General features: G+C 37.9%; 1 protein-coding gene across 6 annotated transcripts in view; it reads left to right on the top strand.

The window, feature by feature from the left end:
- Positions 1 to 12,098, top strand: part of RALGPS2 (Ral GEF with PH domain and SH3 binding motif 2) — a 116,538-nt gene that overhangs the window by 89,584 nt on the left and 14,856 nt on the right. For 4 of the 6 annotated variants that reach the window (XM_054072706.1, XM_054072709.1, XM_054072705.1 and 1 more), the window contains 4 exons: positions 4,186 to 4,240; positions 7,137 to 7,214; positions 8,778 to 8,883; positions 9,608 to 9,700. In XM_054072706.1, coding sequence (XP_053928681.1) covers positions 4,186 to 4,240; positions 7,137 to 7,214; positions 8,778 to 8,883; positions 9,608 to 9,700 — 332 coding nt within the window. The remainder of the gene's footprint in view (positions 1 to 4,185; positions 4,241 to 7,136; positions 7,215 to 8,777; positions 8,884 to 9,607; positions 9,701 to 12,098) is intronic. The other 2 variants (XM_054072711.1, XM_054072710.1) reach the window with 1 other exon arrangement.

The raw sequence follows: 12,098 nt of genomic DNA, 5'->3' as shown, positions 1-12,098 counted from the left end.
AGAGGATAGTCAAATAGTGCACTTAATGTTTAAACAGAATTTGGCTAGGGATCAAACTTTTAGTAAGTTAAAAACAGCTCCTTTCACCTCTGTTTTGTTTTGGAGAAAGGGATGTATGTATATGCTTCTGCTTTTCAGGAAAAGGCTTTTTTAGTATCAGAACTCTTGTCATACAAAAAATCCTTTGGAGTTTTATTAGAATCTAAAAAAATACTGTTAGAGATAATCTATATAGGTGTTAAAAAGAGATGTTCAAATGCCAAAATTCAGCCTCTTTCGGATTTTTGTTTAAAGTCTATATAAGCATCCATATAAGCATTAAATCCATAGCTGTGATGTTTGGCCCACTTCTTGTTAAATTAACATTGCTTTTAAAAGTATGATGGGGAATATCTGTATAGATTAAACTTCACAAATGAAACTTTCTGTTTATAAATCCCCCAAAGTCATTTAACTTTCTGAAAAGACAACATTTCAGCTTTTCTGTTCTGTATTGTTCTGCTTTTCTAAAAAACAACAGCTTTAAAATCATTCTGCACAGCACTTAGCGCTTAACTTTCTTTGCAAAGTTAATATAGTTGCCATCAAAACATCATTTTGGATAAAATTTTAATGTGTCCACCTGTTTTAAATGTTAAAAAATACTTCATAATATGTTATTGGTAGTGGGTTCTAATTTTGTGAATTTCTGTCATGTGGGCCTCAATCAAGTACAGCTCTAATCATACTGATGTTGTGTTTCTTACTATAGCATAGATTTAGCTTTATATTAATAAGGAAATAAGCAAGACTTTAATTGTCCTTTATAACTTCAGTGTTGGCTGGGTGACTAGAGAAAATGGGAATTACTGCCCTGTTTTGCAGAACGTGGTGCTCAAAGTAGCAACAGGAAAAGTTTTGATTACATGCAAGGAGCATTTTTTTCACATGCAGGTTGTGAAACGCAGTAACAGGTTGCTCAGAGAGATTGTTGACACTGCATTCTTGAAGAACATGACTAAATGAGGTCCTCAGGAATCCGATCACCAAGTTAGGTTTGTTTTGAGTGGGATGTTGGTCCACATGGCCTCTCAGGGTCCCTTCCAGCCTGAATTATTACAAAATCCATAAGTAGGCTAACACAACAAATGGCTCAGATTCTCTACTTGGGCAGGTTTGGGACAGGCCTGCTAACAAACATTCCAGGACCTGCTGTTCTGGGCTATTACATCTGCTTAGAGTAATGCAACCTGCAGCTGAGTTCGATTGCACCTGCTAGTGGTATCAGACACTCGCTTCCTATTTGTGCCAGTCTGTTATTTGTGCTCTTTGGTGTTTAGATGGCTCGGGAAACACACTCTTGTCTTTGCAACAGTCCAAGATGTTGGATTCCCTTTCTTGCAAAGTCATCATGCTGAGAAATATCATTCTTAAAACCAACCTTCTGGATTGTCATTCCTCCAGCTAGAAGTTTTACAGAACTTTAAGATCTCATTATTCTGCTATGAACAGTCTTCCTCAAAGACAGTCACCTGGGAGGTCTTACCCAAAATACCTGCTTATTATATACCTGTCCCTGAATTCTGTTATATCTGATTCTCTGCGCATCCCTGAACCACATTTCTTGTTGTGTGAAGGTACTGCATATTGCCTCACGGAGTATGGCAATGTTTCTGTTTGAAGGAAATAACTCATTAAGCTTTTCACTATGATGGGGATATAGAATTTGCTGAAAATTTTAAGTGACAGTTGTTTAATCCAGGAAACTATAAGCTTTGTCTGGGGATTTTGCAAAGACTTCTACCATAACAGCAGACTCTGTCTGGATAGGTTACTCTAACCAGCTACTCCAGTTTTGCCTGGAATGCTTCATGATCCATCTGGTGATATTCCTGTATAAACATGCACAGAACAATGTGGAGTTCAGTACACACATTCTCTTAGTTTTCCATGGTGCAGGTCAGATGTAAACTGTTCTGAACAGAACTTCTAATCATTTTTATAGTTACTTCTTACCCACCCACCTTGTGGCACCAGAGTGATGATTTGCTGATAGATTGTACTGTTTGCTGGTCTCTTCTCCCAAGTAACAAGTGATAGGACAAGAGGAAACAGTGCCAGGTGAGGTTTAGATTGAATATTAAGAAAGATTGCTTTACTGAAAGAGTGGTGAAACACTGGCCCAGGCTGCCCAGGGCAGTGGTGGAGTCTGTCCCTGGAGACATTCAAAAACTGTGTAGGGCACTTCAGGACATGGTTTAGCAGGCACGGTGATGTTGGGCTGACAGTCAGACTGGACGAGCTTAGAGGTGTTTTCCAACATTAATGATTCTGTGATTCTAAATTTCTGCAGACAGTCCCTTGAAGTAAGAACACATACTCATCTGTAGTAATTATGGCTTTTCAATACGTTGTCCTTGCAGCTACAGAGGGAGTCACTGAAGTATAAGTAACTATTTTATTTTTTTTTATGGGCAAGCTATGTGTTGCTGCAACCTTTTAGGCAGTTGAATCTTTAAGGATCAGTGATCTTAGAATGGAAGTACTAGAATTTTAAAGACACATCTAGAAAATAATTAGTTGCATGTTGAGTATTGTGCTCCCCTTTTTGCTGACCTTTATGCCTAGCTTAGGAGCATAGCTCCACTGGAACATCGTTTTTATGTCTGTTAGCTTCTTCTGCTCTCCAAGTCCCTTTTACAATAATGTTAGTGTGAACTAGGTTAGGACCTTCCTTCAGGAAAATTTCAGGACAAGCTGAGAACAAATTACCTCGTGTCCCTTAGAGATCATGTTGATATGAGGATGTTGAGCTAATGTTTGGAAAAGAGGCACCTCACTTGAATTGGCTTGCAGGCAAAGGCATGCATTGTCCCTTGGATTCTGCACAGAGAGAACTTCAGTCCATGCTGAAGTTTTCATGGTTCTTGGCTGAAATTACCCTTGATGCATGTGAATTTTTATTGCCTCCATCTTTGCTCTGTGTTTATTCAGTGGATATCCACACTTACCTTTGTACAGATCATCCTTATTCTCCAGGCCTCCACTGTTCCCACTGTTCCCTGCTGATTTTCCATGTAAAATTACAGGGAACTTATTCCCATTTTCAGCCTTTGCTTCTGTGTGGGAGCCCTGAAGTAAAGTACATTGATTCACTTTTTTTTTTTTTCCCCCCAGTTTGTCTGAAAATCATTGTAAATAAATTCTTCCTTTTATATACGGGTGTTCAGGAGAACAAACAACCCACCAAGTTAGTGTGCCGAAAGGTGGGCTTTTAGCAGTGCCTGACATGGCATTAGGCTGAGACTGAGGAGTTGTTATCTGCAGCTGAAAACGTGTGTTGGCTTGAAGTGGAGGGCGAGGGTAGGTAGCTGGTATGGGAAGCTGATCTGGTCTGAAAGGTGAAGAGCTAGCAGGATAACAGCTTGAACATTGTTTGTAGTATGGCTAGTAACAGAAGTTGCTGAGTTCTGTTAACAAGTGTTTGCATAGTGATGTGTATTTACTGTTTTCCTGAGAAGGTTACATGTAGCTCTACCTTGTGTTTGTATTTAAATACTAATGTTTGGGCTTATAGGATTTACTGCAGTTGCAAAGTTAGTATTTTATTTGTGGATCTGCCATGAGCCAGTGCATCAGATACTTGGGTTTTCTGGTTTTCCTCTAATTTTGATGTTCCAGTTAAAATACTTGCAGTAATATTATATTACCTTGTAAAGCACAGAAGGAAAGAAAGGCTGTTGTAATCTCGTAATAAGTGTGAGATAGCTTTAAAAAGCAGTTTAAAGCTTCTCAAATTAGCAAAGCCTTCTGATGTTGGAGGTTCAGCCATGAGTTTGTGCTGTTGTGAAATTGCGCCTCTTTGCCATGACCATTTGTGATTTCATAAGGAATTATTTAAATAAGTGACCTTTCTTTTTAAACACTTGTTGTGTTGATCAGGCCAATGTGCATTCAGGATGTTCTTTAAATTTTGAAAACCCCTTTCCCATTTTATTAGCACTCTTCTAGACCTAGGCCTTCAAATGTCTGCTTCAGTTAATATGAAATGTCTGGTGCAAATGACAAAGTATTCTCATTTTAGTATTTTAGTGAAGTATGTTTTACATGTTAAATCTTAACTATTCTGAGGAAACACAGATAAAGTTAAAATAGTTGGGTTGTAGATGATGAAATAAACTGTCATTCATTCTTATCTTTTTCAAGGTAGCAGTGATGGTTCTGAACTCAGTGAAGAGACTTCCTGGCCAGCGTTTGAAAGGTAAGAAAAGCTGCCACTCAAAAACTGCATTTCTTTCTTCAGACATTGCTAATTACGCTGACACTCAGTCCTGAAAGTGATGCTTTATTTTAGTGCTCTGTGTATAAGTATATTAATAAGCTGTATTGAATTCACTGGATTTGTTAAAGCAGCAGAGAAGTAGCTTCTGCTCACTTGTGGTTAATAGGGCTTTTGTCTCATTGTCTCAGTCATCACCGCATTCTTCTAAATAGCTTGACCAGAGTACCATTAAACCCCAAATGATTTTTTATTTTGTATATTAGCATATCCTGTGTATGCTATTCATGTGACCTACCTGTTTCAGTTTTCACTTTCCCTAAAACATTTTGCCCATCCTTGGTCCCTTTGTCCTTGTCATTGCCACCTCTCTTGTCTCTTGCAGCTGCTCTTCACTTCATTGGCACTTGCCCATGTTATGGGGGAAGGCACAGTGATGCCCTTTGCTAATGTCAGATTTTGTGGTTCAGAATTAATGTCTTGCTCCTTATCCAAATACCTGAAAATTCTCAGGTGACAGTGACCACTTAAGTCCTTTCCCATGTGTATTCGAGAACGTGGAAAAAGACCTACAGCTGTACCTTAATATTGTAAACGGTGGAAATTTCATCTTTCCACAACTCGGGGAAATGCACTGTACAGCGTGTAGTTTGATTCCATAACTCAGGTTCAGGTTATTCAGCTTCAGAAGTTCTGTAGATGACTTCTTCTGCCATGCTATCGAGTTGTATTTGCTAGAAATTTTGATCAAAGAACTGCATAGTTGGGAACTGTTACTACAGACCTTATTTTATGGGTTTCTTACAGATATTGAAAACAACATGTGTGAAATTCCCAGAGATAATGTAGCAACTTTGTGTTTGTTCTTTGGTTTGTAAGATGATGAAGCATGTTTTGTAATTTAGGTATTTAGGTAATACACTGAAATGTGAATATTAATTTAAGAAAATTAGCCAGGGCATCTCTCCGTTTCTGTTCTGTACCGTGAGTTTCTACTCTTTTAAAAGAGTAAAGAGTGTTCAAGTGAGGGAGAGGCATTAGTTGTGTGGGACTAACAGCTTCTGGCAAAACTGGGATACTTCCAGTGCTATTAATGACTACTCCCTGTGCTATGCGATTGGGAATTCAGTATTCCCCAGTGATTTAGAAACAGGATCTTTATTTAGGAAGGCTTAAATCTGCATAATGTGCCTAAGTAATTAGATACTCCACAGACAGATTCCCCAGTAACAGAAGGAATTGTGTCAAATACTCCTGGTTTCTCTGGCCCTCCAGAATGTTGTATGTAACTGGCAAATGGGGAAGGGATGAGAAGTAGTGTCACTGACTGTTTTAATGCGCAACAGAAACTTAGTTTGAAAATTGAATAAGAGTGTTCAGCATTGGGATGTCCCTTTGGGCTAATGAAAATTGCTTGAAGGACTTTCAATTCCAAGTCTTGACAGTTACATCACATTAAGGGCGGTATACTAAGAGAAACTTCAGTTTTGTCATCCTGAGTGTCTCTGAATAGACATCCCTCAAATAGCTTGAATGCAAGAGTAATAGTCTCCTTGTTATGCCAAAAAAAAAAAGCTTAAAGGTAAGAATAAAACCCGTTTAATTTGTATGCAAAATATACACACACAAATATATGTTTTCTTTCCTTCATCTTAGTTATTGTTTTATTTGTCTATACCTTGAATGTATCTTAAAGCAAAAATAGTAAATTCAGAGATACCAATTATGTTGAAAAACAAATGATAGCATTTTCTGGGATAGATTAGTAGCTGGTAATTCATTAGTACCTTTTTGATAATTCTTCCTACAGCAAAGGCAATAGTTTGAGCTGCTTTAAAAACAAACCAAAAATTAGCAAACAAAACCCATTCTTGTTTAATGCTGCTGAACTTTGTGTCCCTTCTTTAGGACTGTTTTGTTTGTGTGCTGCTCTGAGTACAGACTGAAACATGACAATGCTGCTTGTTTAGGTTTCCCGTTCTGAGAAAGACAGCCCTGCCCAGAAAATGCAAAAGCCCTCTCACAGGTGACAGATTGTTAGATTTATACAGCGTAGAAGACTTGCCTCTAAAATTCTCATAGTCTTGTACTTAACTGCCTGCTTCTGCAGAACTAGAGCTGATGTTCAGTCTTTCTGCACAATACGAGCAACTAGAAAAACAGCAGCTAAAAAACAAGAGGTGCATATGCTTCTGTTGACTTAAAAGGAATTCAGTCACCTAGGGGACCTGATCCAGAAAAACAAGGTTCAGTGAAGCAAAGCAGCGTTCAAAGGGCAGATCTAGACCACTAGTCCTGGCTGTGGATAACGGTATAGATCAGGTTCAGGACTCTAAAATGCGAAACTTAGATATTAAGTTTAAAGCTTGTGTGAGCTGGAGAGCTAAAATGTTGCTTAGCTAACTTCAATTTTACTTAATATAACAGTATTTTAAGCAGTGTCAGGTACCTTCATAGTGCTTTTGATTTCTTCCAGCCCGACAGCTTGTGTGAATACTCACAGAATTTGAATCATTTTTTGGTAGTAATATCTATAGTCAGAATTTGAAGACATGCGAGTTTTGTTATTATGGTTCCTTTACATTGATTTAATCTCTAAGAACTAAATGCAGGCTTTGATCTCAAAATTTATTATCCTTCATTGCTAGTAAAAGACTTCAGTATTATAAGTACTGTCAAAGAGGACATCTGATGAAATAAAACCCATGATACCCACCCCTGCATGCATTGTTCTAAATCAAATTAGCCTTTGTTTCTTGTGTGGAAGAAGTGGCTTTGTCATACACACACAAAAAAATACTGTGCTGTTTTAGCAGTCATGCTGTTTGTGTGAATAAAAGTATATGTAATACGTACAATTTATAATGGAATCCAACAGGAACAGGTTGTACCATTCTCTCGGTCCGGGGACAAGAGTGTCACGAAATGGCTATCGAGGCCACATGAAGGCCAGCAGGTACAATCCCCACTGCACACGGAGGCGTCAAACTTTCCCTCTGGTGTTGGTGATTTGGTTTGGTTTAATAATTAAGTGGGTGTTTTCTGATGTTATTTTTCTAACTGACATGTCAAAATAAAGGTAGAGACCTTTATCTTCAGGCTTAAAGCTTTCCTCTTTTCTGACTTAATACTGTCTCTCCATAACGGCTTTTGTTCATTCTGGTCTGCAAATTCAAATTCTGAACCGTTGGATCTTTATATGAAGGCTTAAAAATGTTTTATAAGAGGTAGCTTTCTAACTGCCCACCACTGTGTTAGCAGTGTTGGTAGTTCTTGTGTGGACAACAAAGCTGCTTCTTGTGCTAATGGATGGCATTCGAGACGTTTTTTTTTGCTGTAAGTTCAGTATTGAATTTGTTTTCCCCTCTTGCCTGAAATAAGAAATATGACTAAAACGAGTAACTCATTAAAATTGGCCCCAAATCATTATACATATTATTTTCAAGCTGATTTAGTAATACAACTGATTATTCTGATTAACTAAAATACAAATGCTGTCTCCAGCTGCGTGGCACGGTAGTTGGGAAAGGGATGGCTGTTAATTGTGAAACTTTTTTCATGTCAAGAAGAAAGCATTGTCTCACTGAATTAAACTCATACTCACATCTATTGATGTCCAAACTTGTCTCCATACCATCATCCTCGGTAGGTGCTGCAATGACTATGTTTGCTAGATTTCCAGTTTACTTTGAACTTACATGAATGTTAGGATGCATGAAGCAGCAAATCCTGGCTTACTTTAAAGCGAGTTTCAGGTGCTGTTTGATTGCTTGCCTTTTCTAGAAAGCTGCGGGGGTCAGAAGTCAGTTCTGAGCTCTGACTGACACTGAAATCATTCCTATTGTAATTTTTTTTCTGATGGAAAATGTTTGGTACGTCAGTCAGCTTCATGATTTTAATGAAGCTAAGTTTTCTTTTCACAGTGCTGTACTTGGCAATTGTTTTGGCCCATTGCCCTTAGATCCTACATGGGTTAGATGATTAGTGGAGCACCAGATGCATTAAAACACCTTAAAGCTGTAGTTTGGGTTTCTATTCTGTGTTACTGTTCCTGCCCACTCTTCTTGCCTTAAGATGTAGTAAAGATTGTGCATGTTTGAGCTATGCTCTGGGTTTGATGTGCTAATGATTCCAGTGTTTCTAACAAAAAAAATAATCTTTTCTTGCAAGGGCTGAAAGAGAGGTTTTAACACGTATAGCTACAGTGTGAATGTACTTCAAACTTTTGCTTTTTAAAATTAATTGTTCCTGTATTCATTATGTCTTGAGTTTTAATTTTTTTAATTAAGGATTATTGGTTTGGCTAACTAATTTTTCTGATCACTTTTGCTTGTGAGTGTAAATTCCACAACAGCAATTCCTTGTAACAGCCAAAGTCTTTTTCCACAATGAAGTCCAATAAATAAAAAGGTGACATTTCTAAATTAAAATACAGCTGGTTGCATTAATTTGTGGTAATGATTGGAAAACTACTTTAGGAAAAATGTTTTTCACACAAGTCTTCACGTGTTCCTTTTAGCTCTCTAGAATCTGAAGATCTGGCTGTTCATTTGTATCCAGGAGCAGTTACTATTCAAGGTGTTCTCAGGAGGAAGACTTTGTTGAAAGAAGGCAAAAAACCTACAGTAAGACTTTTAACTCATTTTCCCACCTTCTTCCTTTGCCCAGTTATATATACAATAAAGTGTCCTTTTGCAATTAAATTCGTATCTGAGATCTCCTCTGCGTTGCTGATTAAGGTTTGGGATCAGTGTTAGAGTTTGCATTCTTCTGTTCAGTGATTTTATCCAGTTTATAAGGCTGTACCCATAATCTAGGGAGCAGAAGAGAAGTGTAAGGCTATATAAAATTTCTTACCATTACTGATAACTTTAAAAGAAAGGAGCGTGCTTTGTCTTCCTGAATGATACGTGAATCCTAACAATTTATCGATAGATGATAACCCTTAGCATTTGCATTGCAAATGCTTGAATTTTATCTTCTAAATCCAAGTACGTATTCACAACCATAGGAGATACCTTTCGGCAGCACTTAAAATTGAAAAGAAAGGGACGACTGTACTCTTAACTCAATGAAGTGTTCAATAAGGGTTGTAGGAGATAGAGAGTAAAATGTAGAAAACTTTTCTCAGATTAGTGAGGAGAGGCACGTGTTCTGTCTGCCTTCGAGGTTCTTAATGCATTCATAGGCCCACAGGAATAACTCGAAACAGCAACTCTGGAAACATGGTTGATGGCTTGTCTGAGAATTAGTTATTCTTGCAGGATGATGCCTGCTACTTCACAGTTCAATATCACAAAACATTTCACTTAACCTGTTGCACTTTTTTCTCTCCCTTTTTCTTTCTAGGTAGCATCCTGGACAAAATACTGGGTAGCACTGTGTGGAACCCAACTCTTTTACTATGCTGCAAAATCCCTGAAGGCTACAGAGAGGAAACATGTATGTAAATGAGGCGTATTCCACTATCCTCTGCCAAAATTCAAATGCGATTTCCTGATGTAAACACTAAGAGTAGTTTAGGACTTGCATGATTTCTAGTCAGCGCTGTCCTGTCTTCCAGTCAGTCACCTCATACAGACCTGCCCTAATGGAAATATCATGCCTGTTTATATGCTACACCAAGAATATCTGCTTTGCATATGCCTTGGGTCTTTTTGACTGTGTTGGTCTCTAAGGAGAGGAACTATGTCATTGGGTCTGTCTGCTTTTCCAAGGTAGAAGTGATATCTTTGATCTCTGAGTCTTGCAGCAGTTTATTCCTGCTTGAAATCCAAACAGGCATTGATGTGGAAAGACTGAGAAGTCACTATATGTTATATTAAGCATGTCCTGATTTCATATATAAAATTAGACTACTTCTTTTTTCTGTTTAATCCTGTAAATCCCTTAGCTACAATGGAGTACAAGACACTTCACATCTTAAGCAGAGAGTTAGCATACCATATGATGCTGGCTTTTCTTTTATTCCATGCAGGTTTATTTGAAAGAAGCTAAAAATACTTTGCTTAGGTGGGGAAGTAATAAAAGGATTTTCAGTAGGTGTTCCAGGGATGTCACGTGTGCATAGTTCTCTTTTCAATGATTACTTTTAATGGAAGAGGATGCTGCTAACAGATTCTGTTAAGAAGCTGGGTAAAATTTGAGATGCTTGGATCTTTGTCTGAGTTCATTCACTACTGAGAACCATTACTTAATAGCTAGCTGCCTTGGCCAGTGTTTCAGTTTAATTTATGGCAACTGTCGCTGGAAAACATTTGCTTTGCATAAAGCTTATGTAATTTTACAAATCCAGAGATGATTTTACACTTTTTAATAAAAGTAGTTCTTTAGAAAGCAGTATTATAATACTCAGAATAATGTAATAATATCTAACTACTCATAGAAATATTGGCCTAGTTTCTTTGCCATCATCCATCTGCCCCACCTCTACCAGCTTTGATCACTTGGGTGAAGTTAAGAATTTCTACTTGATTTGGCTTGCCAGGCAAGACAGAACTAGCCCAGACCAAAGCCCTGTAAGCCATGCACACCACCTCCTCAGTGTCTTTAGAGAACTGTGTGTGTTTGGTTGCATTTGCCTCTACTCTCAGTGAAAACCTTATGGTATGAGTCTCTCACATTAAAAGAAAAAGGAGACTTGTAAGCTACCGTGAGCAGAAGTGCAAAGTATTAAAGCAAAAGAAAGAACCAAGAGAGAACTGGTGCTGGCATTATGTCACTAACAGTTTGTTGCTTGTTTTTTCTGGAAACGCTGAGAAATGGAAAAGAAAATTTTGGGGATGTCAGACTTTGTGCTCCTGTTACTGATACGATCCCTTTAGGTTTTATGCCAAAATTTTGTTTTCATTTAAGAATAGAATTTGTGTTTGTAGGTCTCTCTTGTCCACTGTCTGTCATCATACTGAACGGCAAAAGACTTTACTTACCATGCTTGTACCTATTTAGTCAGAAGCTTTTTCAGTACTATGTGTAAATATTTTAAAACAAATAACATATGTGTTTAGAGGACTTGGGAAAAAAGGTATATCTGGTAATTTTGTTTTTTGGAAATTAAGCATATAGAATTCTTTTGTGGTCCATTTGCTTATATATTTCCGTCAGAATAACAATTTAATCAGGTAAATGGTCTTGCCCTTTCTTTATGGAAGTAAATGAAGCAAAAAGGTAAAAAATGTAAACATTGACATCTGGTATCTGATCCTCTTGAGTCTTTGTTACTGCAAAAGCCTTTACTTTTGTCTTGAAATGCAGTCATATCCATTTACCTTCCAAAAGTTTTCTCAGCCTATTGAGTTGACTTTCAATATTCCCCAAGTCAACAACTGATGTGTTGTGATACCTACAGTGACTAAATTACCAGTGAACAGAGACTCGTGCCTGAGAAGCTAAAATCTGTCTCGCATCCATATGTTCTCATGTTTATTTGTCCACAGATGTGCCAACAGACTAATAACGAGGTTTGCAGATAGCTGCTAGGTGACATTCAAGTTCATGGCCCTGGCAGGATTACTCATCAGAAGCTTGCCAGCATTACAGCTTGCGAATACTGAGCAGAGATTGAGCAACACTGTTCACAGGAAAGGGAGGTGGGGAAGTGGTAGTAGAAAGCAATGACTACTAGAGGAGATCTGGGTTTTTAACAGTTAGCTTTGTGGAACTGAACTATCCAGCACAACCTTGGATTTGTCTATAGACAGCTGTGTCTTGCTCTTAGCTTTTTAGGGCAGCAAATGTATTTTGTTCTGTTGTGGATGCAAAGCGTGTTTTGAGGCTCAGGTCTCTGATTTGGTTTCCCAGGTGCAATCATGGTTAAGATGATTGAATACCCATTCGCTAT

Source organism: Cuculus canorus, chromosome 8 (genome assembly GCF_017976375.1).
Source record: "Cuculus canorus isolate bCucCan1 chromosome 8, bCucCan1.pri, whole genome shotgun sequence".
In the NCBI taxonomy this organism is placed as follows: domain Eukaryota; kingdom Metazoa; phylum Chordata; class Aves; order Cuculiformes; family Cuculidae; genus Cuculus; species Cuculus canorus.
This window is presented reverse-complemented; position numbering and strand designations above follow the sequence as displayed.